General features: G+C 38.0%; 1 protein-coding gene across 4 annotated transcripts in view; it reads left to right on the forward strand.

Annotated features, from left to right (window-relative positions):
* adcyap1r1b (adenylate cyclase activating polypeptide 1b (pituitary) receptor type I) overlaps positions 1-10,162 on the forward strand; it is a 41,403-nt gene extending 31,241 nt beyond the window's left edge. For 3 of the 4 annotated variants that reach the window (XM_005750278.1, XM_005750277.1, XM_005750279.1), the window contains 11 exons: positions 676-789; positions 901-1,004; positions 1,105-1,202; positions 1,968-2,100; positions 2,219-2,372; positions 2,454-2,514; positions 2,601-2,670; positions 2,754-2,845; positions 3,791-3,920; positions 4,615-4,656; positions 5,674-10,162. In XM_005750278.1, coding sequence (XP_005750335.1) covers positions 676-789; positions 901-1,004; positions 1,105-1,202; positions 1,968-2,100; positions 2,219-2,372; positions 2,454-2,514; positions 2,601-2,670; positions 2,754-2,845; positions 3,791-3,920; positions 4,615-4,656; positions 5,674-6,066 — 1,391 coding nt within the window. In that variant the 3' untranslated portion in view covers positions 6,067-10,162. The remainder of the gene's footprint in view (positions 1-675; positions 790-900; positions 1,005-1,104; positions 1,203-1,967; positions 2,101-2,218; positions 2,373-2,453; positions 2,515-2,600; positions 2,671-2,753; positions 2,846-3,790; positions 3,921-4,614; positions 4,657-5,673) is intronic. The other variant, XM_005750280.1, reaches the window with a different exon arrangement.
* Positions 10,163-11,650: the final 1,488 nt, after the last annotated feature.

Here is an 11,650-nt window from a genome sequence, read left to right on the forward strand (position 1 = left end):
CCCTGCACATTCTTGTATATACACCTGGTGACTTGTAAATAAACTCTTCTTGTAAGCATCAGTACCGGAGTCCTGCGCTTGAGTCCTCCTTCCAACCGTAACAAAAAGATGGCTTGTCACTATCATATTTTGTGACACAGAAGAAAAAATTATGTTTTTGACCAGGGACAAATTATTTGGTAGCTTTTCAACACAGCTTTTTAGTGTTTTTTGTTGGAATGTTTGACATCAGACACACCACATCATCAAATTAGGGCATACCTCACCAATGTAACTACACAACAAATTATTAGTTATAGTTAAAGCTAAAATATCCAGTTGTTTTCCAGTTATCCTTTAAAACTGTGTCTAATTTAGAGTGACATGTAAATACACTCAAACAGAATAACAAATTAAAAGGTTACAAATCTATGAGACTTGCTCCTTGATTTCTGATGCAAACCGATCCCTGTATAAAAGTGTCGTAGAAAAAGATGCAACAACAAAGACTATTTTTTTACTACTATCATCATGTAGTAGTCTGATAATTGATTTATTTAGTCCAAAGACCAATTAGATGGAAACAAAGAAAAGGTACCTGGTCAAAATGTAATTTGATATAGTAGCAGTGATATGAAATGAACATATGGCTTTTTGGACTTGAGCACTGAGCTTTTCTCCCCGTCGTGTCCCCAGATTGCCCGTGGTTTTGGGACAATCTGACATGTTGGCAGCCTGCCAGGCTCGGGGAGGTGGTTGAGGTCAACTGTCCTGAACTCTTCTCTCAGTTTATGAGTGAAGAAGACTACGGTCTGTTTCTATACATTTATCTTTATATTACAGACAGCTCTACTGCTGTAGAATTACATTGGTGTGTTTGGCGTGTTTACTGTAAGTAAGTAAAGGGCTCTGTGTCTGCAGAATTGGGAAAGGTTAGCCGCAATTGCACTCAGTTTGGTTGGTCGGAGCCCTTTCCCCACTATCTTGATGCCTGCCTGTACGAGGAAGGAAACAGCACCCACCCTGTGAGTTAAACAGCACCTCAGCATCTGCAACTGTGTCTAATGCACAGTTGTATTTGACATTTTCTACATGAAACGCTCTGTGTCTCTATCACCATTGTAGGACATGTATTACGTGTCAGTGAAAGCTCTGTACACTGTGGGCTACAGCACCTCTCTGGTTTCTCTAACCACAGCCATGGTCATCCTGTGCAGGTTCAGGTGAGAAATACTGTACGTCTTATAGGAGATAAGACTGACTTTAAACCAGATGAAATGCATCTGCTACAAGATCAAAACCACTGACAGGTGAAGTAAAGAGTACTAAGGACCTCGTCTTTGTAATGGAATCTTTCTGTGGCATTTATGAGTCAGCCTGTGGATGCTCAGTTTATGAAGTTGGTACAAATTGTTAGTGTGAGGATCTGACAGACTTGACTGTATATAAAAGATACGGCATCCATAAACTCCACAGGTTAAACACGCAGATACCTGCAAATAGGTCTTTATTATCGCACTACAATAAACACTGAAATTTCACTCACCAACACTGAAGCACAAACTATTTGAGTAGTCTGTTCTGCTTAGCAGTCCATATTAATTATCAGATAATGCCATTAAAATGTTTCCAAATACAGCAGAGAGGTCCAGTTCAGTGGTTCACAGTCAAAATGGCCACGCCCCTAACTTCAGATTTAGAAAAACCCAAATTGGTCATATTACTGGTATTACCTTTTCGACATTTTGCTATGGAAGTCTCTGGAGACTGACATGCTTTTGGAGCCAGCCTCAAGTGGCTATGGACACTAATTAATGTGGCAGAAGTAGTAGTACTTATGCTTCTAACACTGGTATCCTGTCTATGTGTTAACAGTGAATCAGTGTTTTGCAGAACAGCACTTGTGTGTGTTTATCAGGGAAAAGAAAATATTAGTTACAAAATAATCAATTTTTATCCAGAGTGTTCACATTTATTCCTTCACACAGGAAGCTGCACTGTACCAGGAACTTCATCCACATGAACCTCTTTGTGTCATTCATCTTAAGAGCTATTTCTGTCTTCATCAAAGACGGCGTGTTGTATGCAAAAGAGGACAGCGAGCACTGCTTCATACACACTGTGAGTAAAACAAGCTGCACATGTGCCAGTAAAGCAGGCTGTACTCATGCTGGTGATGGTTTGTGGCACCTTTGCTGACACTCTCTTGCACGTTGCTTTTATCTGTCTTTTCTTGAAGCTGGAGTGTCGAGCGGTGATGATATTCTTCCACTACTGTGTTCTTTCTAACTACTTCTGGCTCTTCATCGAGGGTCTGTATCTCTTCACGTTACTAGTGGAGACCTTCTTCCCTGAGAAAAGATACTTCTATTGGTACATCATAATAGGCTGGGGTGAGATGTCTTACATGCCATGCTGTCGCTGTATTCATATTTCCAAATGTCATGTTGTTTACTTGGTGATGTTGGTTTCAGGGACCCCGACGGTGTGTGTGACCATCTGGGCAGTGCTGAGGCTGCACTTTGATGATATAGGGTGAGTTATGAATAACACTGTAAGTAGAGTCTCATGTTTTTGTTGCATATGTGCTGAACATTTCATTTTATCATCTGCACTCTTAGCTGCTGGGACATGAATGACCATGCTGCCATCTGGTGGGTGATAAAAGGACCTGTGCTGGCTTCAATTATGGTGAGAAGCCAGGATGCAAAAACACAGTCTTTCTTTTGTCAAGTATATTTGTATTACTTTTATACAACTGGTTTATTCTACAGGTCAACTTTGTGCTGTTCATTGGCATCATCATCATCCTGGTTCAGAAGTTACAATCTCCAGATATTGGTGGAAATGAATCCAGTATTTACCTGTAAGTACTTGACATTAACATAAAGTTTCTTATTAGATGAGTTAAGATGTAAATGCATTTTGTTTTGAATGTGTTTAATATCTTATTTGTGTATTTAACATAATTTTATACCATTTTGTGATCAGTGCTAAAACATAACAAGTGTTTCATTGTGTAATTAATTAACAACAAGTACGTTTTACCCAATAAGGAGAGCGTTTCTCCCTATCTATAAGTTTTGGAATTGTCATGCAGTTTGCTTCACTGTTAATGAAAACACATTATTAGCACATTATTATTAGCATTTACTTTTTAAAAATTGAGGTATTTTGGAGACAAATTCAGTATTTCTGCATCTTAAAACTTTAACTTTGTCTTTCCATTTTTGTAGAACATATTTCACTTTTTACTTGACTACATTTAGTCACCTCACTATATACAATAGTAACCCCAGTGTCACAGACCCATTTGTGGATAGATCTGAAAACATATGGATGACTATGTAGTCCAGCTGTCCATCCTTACATTTCAGGGGCACTGGAGCTTTGGGCAGTCTATCACAGGGCTATCACCATTCACACTCACATTCATGCCTACAGTCAATGTAACATGCATGCCTTTGCACTGTGGGAGGAAGCTGGAGCCTTGTGGGAGCTTGGGTTAAGCTCCATGATTCCTGGAACCCTATTATTTATTCTCCAAGTTAAAGTTCCAATTTGCCAGCTTTTTCAGAGCTCACGCTGATCTGATTGTGGGGAAAAGTGTTTAGTTATAGATATATAAGTTACAGATATGTTACTGACTGAATTTAAAACCTTGAAACCTTGAAATGGCATATTTATCCTCATGCATATATGCCCTACTGTAAATTTAGTCTTCTGTGTATGAGGACTGACACATTGGTAGAACAGCTCTCTCATTGTGATGGTGATGATGATGAGTGTGTTTCATGCGTTTGCTTTACAGGAGGTTGGCACGCTCCACTCTGCTGCTGATTCCTCTGTTCGGGATCCACTACACTGTGTTCGCCTTCTCTCCTGAGAATGTCAGCAAGAGGGAACGTCTGGTATTTGAGCTTGGGCTCGGATCCTTCCAGGTAATTATTTCTCCTGCATAGCCTAATGTAGGCAAGGATAATGCCTGTGTGAACTATTTTCAGAATAAAACTTTCAGTCTATATTGTGGCAGTGCATCAGTTTCTTTCTACTCTTTGATCTGTTTTTATAGCTGTTGTTGTTGTTTATGATCTGTATTTATAGGGAGACAACATCCTTAATATTAGCACAGAACCTCTGCCCACCCCCTAGTCAAACTTTTTCTTTATGGGTGGCAGCCAGTCAGAATAAATTTGACTTAAAGAGAGTGAGAAGGAAGCTAAAACAACTTGTTTCACACAGAGGGTGAACTGAGGGGATCCTTCAAGGCCCAGTAAGATAATTAATAATAATTAATAATTTGAAGTCTTAAGTTACAAAATTCTGATCTAGTAGTGTCTAAGAATTAAAATCTGGAGCTGGAAATGAGCAAAGTAGGTCTAAACATTATTTTACATTTATTTTCAAATCCAAAGTCAAAATTCAGAACATAATTTTTGCTAGCAACATTTATAAACCTCCACTAGAAGGCAGCATCTTGCAGCGTGACTTATTCACCCTGCATATTCAGCCATCCATCCTGAGCTGAAACTGCCACATTAATGGTTAAAGTCAAGCAGAAGGATTCTTGACTGCATCGTGTTCACTTCAGATGAGTTTCTTTTTCTCATGCTCTGACTTTCTGTGTTTCTTCAGGGCTTTGTGGTGGCCGTCCTCTACTGCTTCCTGAATGGAGAGGTAAGTCTTTTTTATAGCAAGCTATCACCACAACACATTGGTGTTATTAAAGTACTTTATAACAGCACATAATCTCTCAATCCAAATATTTATACATGAGATCTGAGGTTTGAGTTATGAATCTCTGCATTGAACAGAAATGCACTTTATTTTTGGGGTCTCCACCAGATATTTCCTAATTAAGTCAATATTTAAAGAATTCAATTTGAAGTGAAAAAAATATCATTTACAGTCAAAACATTTTTACTATTAATATTCTTATTTTTTTTAAATGAATTATGTCACCTTTCTGCAGCACACCATGGTCTGTCTAGAGTTTGATGCCAATCAAAATGCTCTTACACAAACACTTTGCAGTTCTGAAAACTACATAAATAAAGGATAAAAAAGGAACATATAAATGTTAAAAAGTATTAAATAAAAAAGGACAGTAATAATAAAGTTTGATAAATAAATGACATGACATAATGGTAAACCAACAGCAGGTAAACACTGTGTGTTAGAGGAGAATAAATAGATGAAGTCTACAACATAATGTAGCAACACAGTGTAACAGCTAATGTGGCAGCAACAAAAATGTTGTACTGAACAATATTTTTTAAGTGTAACTTTATCATTATTAATTAGTTCATGAAGAGACTTTTCCCTAGCTATGAATTGTGAAAGTGAGCACTGACCTCAGCAGAAAACATTGTCTCAGAGTGCCCTTATAATTTTAAAGATGTTGTGTGTCTTACATACACTTTCTTCAGTTTAACAGGTTGTAAAAAATACGATGGGTAAAGGGAGTCTGGCACATTCGCATTTTCATCCCTTTAGTAGAAACTTTTTTTTGGAGCTCAGCACTTTCTTAGAATAGAATGCATGACTAATTTAACTGTGTGTAGATGTAAAACCATGAGACTGCATTTTCTGGTACAAGAAAATGACTGTTTACAGTCCACTCAGAAATGTAGAGCCTGAAGGCACTGAGCTTGTCTCTTTCCAGCGAGGTCCATTAATAATGACCTTGTGAAGTATATCCCTCAAGGTGCAATCGGAGATCAAGAGGAAATGGCGCAGCTGGACGGTGAACAGGTACTTTGCTGTGGACCTGAAGCACCGGCATCCTTCGTTGGCGAGCAGTGGGGTGAACGGGGGGACGCAGCTGTCCATCCTCAGCAAGAGCAGCTCGCAGATCCGCATGTCCAGCCTGCAGGCCGAGACTCCAGCCACCTGAGCAGCGCTCTCGGGGACGCCAAGTCTGATGACGACACTGCCGCCTCCGGACCTGATGCCACCAAACCTACAATCCTCCCAATGACCAGCCTCACCAACCCGTTCCTCAACCCCTACCCCAACCCGTACCCCGATGAAATCATGATGGAAACCCAACTCACCTCCAGCGACCCAGAACAGCCACTTGTCTGAGTCCGCATCCAATGAAATATGACCAAACCTGACAGGTGAATTGAATGACACATTCAGGTGCAGCCTGTAGGTTCACTCTCCCGTTCTGGAACCCCACTAAAAAGGCATGTGTGCCGGCTCTCTCTGTATATATTGTATTGGTGTTCAGAATTGTCTGGTGTTGCAGTATTTGCTTTGCAACACAGAGGGACCAAATAGCTCTACAATACAGTATGTATCCCATCACACTGATCATTCCAGTCTGTCTGAGGACACTTTGGTCTTCAGGTTTCACACTTTTCTCAAGATACATTTTAGATGACTTTACACTTAATTCCTTAATTAATCTCCTAGCACCTGTGCCATGGAAAGTGATTTAACTGAAGAAAGTAAACACTGGTGACTCTGATGTAAATATTTTACCGGGACACGCCGCTGGATTTAAATATGAAGATTAGTTTCCTATTAGCTTGTACAAACTGTTGTCCTCCGTGTCCGACGCTTATCTCAACTGGGACTTTGGATTTTTTAACAAAACGATTGTGTTACACACTGTGGAGATGTGTGAAAGATGAGGTTGAAAAAATAATAAAATAAATAAATATTAATAATAATTTGTGTCACATGGAAGTGAAGCCTGCCCCAATCTGAGCATGTAAATTAAGGATAAGTGCTGCTGCTACTCCAGTTTATTCTGGTGTGGGTCCCTAACCCTAAACACCAGGAGTAATCTTTTAAAAGAAGCTGTATATTTAATACCCTGAACATGGAGGAAAGTTTCTCTTTTTCAGCCTCTTTATCAGTGTTAATGACTGAATCAGGGACTCTAAAGCAAACCTGGCCAGTTTCATTGGCATCATACTCGCATTCAAAACAATCCCTCTTTGTCTCCTCTGTTTCGGTGCATATAAAACACTGAAAAAGCCATCCTCTTTTTTTCTATCAATGACTGCAGCACCCGCGATGCACAAACAGTGACTGTGTGTAAGCTTAGTATTATCATTCGCAGCCTCAGCTGTGACAGATTTAAAACAATATAAAGGTAGTTGAAGACAACTTCTGTCACAGAAAATTTTCACCAAGCAGTATTTACTAGATAATTATATGGACATATTTCTGTGTAATATGCCATTAAAGTTAAAAATATGTATCATGTTGATCTTCAGATGTGTCCACAGTGCTAAGGTTTGCAAATGCGACCACAAACAGGCCTTTTTTTAAATCTCTAGAAAGTCTAAGAAGAGGACACTGATGTAGTCAGCAGGTCTGTAGTTTTAACAGCCGATAGTACAGAAAATGTCAATGAAAATGAGCACACGACTGAAATGTCATGAGTTCAGTTGCTTGCATGAAACTGCATTTATTGTCCACGTGGGTTGTTTGTGAGAATTCAGTGTTTTTTGGATGTTGTTTTTTATTTTTCTTAGGGTTATTAGTGTTTATCAGGCTGCTGTGGAGCTAATGTACTACATGTATCTCCTCCACAGCCTATTGCACGAGGAAACTGTATAAAACTATAATGGTCTAAGTGGAGATATAGACCATGAGAAACATCACAGCACTTCTTTTTCGGGCTAAAACCTTTGTATTTTTCTCCTTACAGAGGACCATTTGAAAAATCTGTTTGAATTATTTTGATTAATGAGGTTTTCTCCTCGCTTGGAACAGCTCTTTGTTACTGATGCTGTATGTGCTCATTCTGCTTAAAGACAAGTACGCTGAGATGGATGTTACTTATACCAAGATGGTAATTTTCTCATTCCAAAGACAAATGAATCGGCTCTTCACTGAGTATTTGCACGGCCGTATCTGTTTGCGATGCTCAAGTTTGCATTGCAACTGATGTCACTGCAGATTTTTCCTTTTGGTCTGACTCAGCTATCCTCTAAAACCCCATGTTTGACTCTACTTTGTGTCTCCTAAAGTGCCTTTAAGCACAAAATAAGTATTTTGACTTCTGTTGATGAGTTCAAATAAAAGGAGATTTGTCTTTTCTTTTTGAAAAACTAAACTGCAAAGTAAAGGGTTTTACAAAGTGCTTTTACAATGCTTCACACTAATTTTAACCCCGGAGGCCTTCAAAGTCCTTAAAGCATGTTTAAGGAGACACAGAGAACATGACCAGTTAGTGTTGTCAGTAAAGCAGTGCTACAGTATAATGGCTTCTAAATATAGCGGCCATTGTACAGTGCAGCACAACATCACGTCTACACACTAATAAATGGTTAATTTAGTGGGCCGTTTTGGGGTTGTTGTTTTTTTTTCTGTTTTTTTTTTTTTTTGCTTAATGGCAGAGATATGAGAAAAAGTTCTCATGAGCCAGTAAAGAAAGGGGTTAATGATTTTTCTTTTTGATTTGTTGTTGGGGGATTTGCAAAAAATAAGACAGTTTTCTTCATTACAGGAGATAAACTCTATCTATTAAATATGAAAGACAGACACGACCTTTAAAACTCAAAAACTGATTAAATTCTTTGATTAGCATAATGCATTTTTGCGAAGTATGTCACACATTATTTATGACCGATAACAAAAGAAAACCACATCTCCTCAGTTCAGCATGTTATCATAGTTTGAGCTGTTTTCCATATCGGCTGTTTGAAGTTACACCATAAATATCATTCTGGTGATTTACAGGTAAGAAGATGCCTTATATTAAACCCCAAAAGTTAAAAATAATAATAACTTGGACTTGGACTAAAATCACTTAAACAGATATTTTAAAGTAAAGATAACATTGTCCTAAACAAATGTATGTTTAGGTTAAATGCTTTGGCTCATTTGAAAGTATGACTAAAAAAAAAGTAGACCTCTAGGTTATATATATTCATGCGTAGTCTAGTTAATGTTCAGAGGTTACAACTACAGGCAGTGGTTCTCTTAATAAACATAGAAATTCTCTACATGATATTAAAATGTAGCCAATAAATTCACATAGATACTATTTGTAACTGTAAGAGTGTCATTTTCCCCCCTAACCTTAAGGCGTCTTTGGACCTGCAAATATTCACATTTTCTGGGAGTTCAGATGAGTCAAAAGCAAAGAGAGAAAAGAAGGGCTGACCAGAAACTGTGTTGTCCTGCTAATCTGCTATGTATGCATTTAGTCTGAGCTAAAACAATACCAGTGCAGATGCAACAGCAGCCATAGGGGGGTCATACAGGGAAAGGGCTGGTCAATCACCACCTCTGCTCTGGTTCACTTGGGGTCTTCAGTTGAGCTCATCACAAACATTTTGACAATCTCACCAGTCCAGTTTTAAACCATATATTTATGATTTCCTTTAATGTTAAAACTAAAGTTAGAGCCTTATATTGCCAGTACTATGTTGATGTCAAACAAAGATGTTGCTGTTACTATAGGAACCTGTTGTTTTTGACAATGAAGTAGTTAGTTAAAGTGTTTGAAAGGTGTGTAATCAACCTTTGTGACTAAATAAACTGCAGTGTAAATGTGCAAGACAGAAACAAGCTGCTAGTGTACCTTGCAAAAAGTTTTTGTGGTTCAAAGTAAATAGCTGTCATTTAAAAACTGCGCTGTGATTGTTTTCATATTTTTATTTTTAGTAAATGGTGATTGTGTTTGCTAAAAGTATAAAGCCTCCTGTAATGCCTCTGTACTCTAATCGGCTGATGCATGCGCTTTAAAACGTTTTGATCTCATTTGACCAGCAGACGTAATCACAGGGGAGGGTCGTGCTTCCATGCCATTAAGGGAATCTGAGCTGTGTCCTTGTTTTAAATCCCTCCGACGAGTGGGTGAAGCAATTAATAAGCTAGAACACAGATATTGGGTTTCAACTGTGAATGCTTTATCAGATTGTAGTTTAAGTCCCATCATGACCCATTAAATACTTTTCCTTTGAATGTTAATGTTCACAAACATGAGGAAAGGTACAGTGCCATAAAAACTGCTGGGTTGTTTTTTTGTATAGCATGACAACAAAGTTGATTTCTAATGAATTTCTTTTTTGACATATGCTGTCTCTTCAATTGTTTTATTGTACTGATTGCTATGGGGCTCATCATAGATTCAGATTGCTGAATGTAAAATTAACTTCAAGATCTCTGCTATGAGTCTGCTCCTGTCTGCTCATCAGCTCCTTTTTATTTGATCTCTCTCTTTTTTTTTTTTTTTTTGGGGGGGGGGGGTGCACATTAGAAGGGTTTTTTTGTACATCATGTAAATATCAACAATAAATGTTTTTAACTTGTTGTTTCAATGTTGTTTGTGAAAGATGTAAATCTTTGAAATACTATTATTATTTTTTAAAAGACTGCTGTTCATATAACAACTGAGCACTCTAGGATTTAATCAGGGCAACATCCAGAGGGGTCAGTCAGAGGGTGGCACCAGCCCTCTTTTATGGAGTTTTTTATACATTACCCAACATTTCCTGTAGGATTAATATTTAGGGCCAAAGACACCACCAAAATTATACTTAATAATATTTCAGGGAGGTCCATTGTCATCAAAAGAATAATAATTCTTTCTGCACATTTACTACATGTTTATATTTAGTAGTATGACTCTGTTTGTTACACGACATTAAGCAGCAAGCAAGTATAAGATTTACCACAATAGTCCCCTGAGATGAGTATTGTGGTTAATAGGTGCTATTTAAAAATAAAAAAAATGAAATGAAGTACAGTTGAAATAATTTGCTCTTCATTATCAGTTGGACGTGTAAACGAATATCAGCTGAGCCATCAGCTGATGTGAGCTGACACTCAGTCCAGCTGATCTACTGGGCCTGTGGCAGAGCTTCACTTTGTGAACTAACGCTATGCTTGATTAAAAGCCAGCCGTATGCTTATATATCTCCTCCCTGTAGAAGCAAAGACCAAAGCAGAAACTTGCACACATGTAGTAAACTGGAACCTGCATGAGAAACATTCACATCACACTTATAAGTAAAATGGGGGGGGGGCATTGTCCAATTCCTACAATGTAAATGAAACAATCTAAACTGCAAGGTCCACACAACATACACAGCTTTTTTTCCTTCATTACAATAAAAATTAACTTCCTAATTATACAATTTTCAACAGAGCAACACATTTATCACATAGCTCAGCAAAAGCCAAAAGCATGTGGTACAGTATCACAGTCTTACTGGATTACACAGAGTTTGGATGCAAACCTACAGTCCAGCTGAACTGCTGGGAAACATCGAGCTATACCGCATGAGAAAAGGCACTATCCTGGTAAGTAGCTGATTAAGGTTATATGTCTTTCATGGACAACACTTGAAATGTATACACATGTACATATCTGTGTATGCAGTATGCAGTCTACATACATGCGTAATTCCTATTGTGTCAAAAGACAGAGTGATACCACATCAGTACTCAGTTAACATGGTAAAAGCAGCCTATCAATCAAAATTCTTTATTAGAGGAAAGAGGTTCTGGATCAGTGTTGGCATTAGCATTAGCTTAGTAATTAGTAACTAGACTTATCTGAACCTATGCTAATAAATAGGAACATGTACACAAACACTTCTTTTTCATTTTCAACATTTTGTAATATTACAGTATATAAGAATAAAAGTAAGTTACATGTATGTACAGTATGATACAAAAAATGCTGAATGTACACTGT

This window comes from Pundamilia nyererei, unplaced genomic scaffold (genome assembly GCF_000239375.1).
Source record: "Pundamilia nyererei isolate P.nyererei 1_Seehausen unplaced genomic scaffold, PunNye1.0 scaffold00267, whole genome shotgun sequence".
Classification (NCBI taxonomy): Eukaryota; Metazoa; Chordata; class Actinopteri; order Cichliformes; family Cichlidae; genus Pundamilia; species Pundamilia nyererei.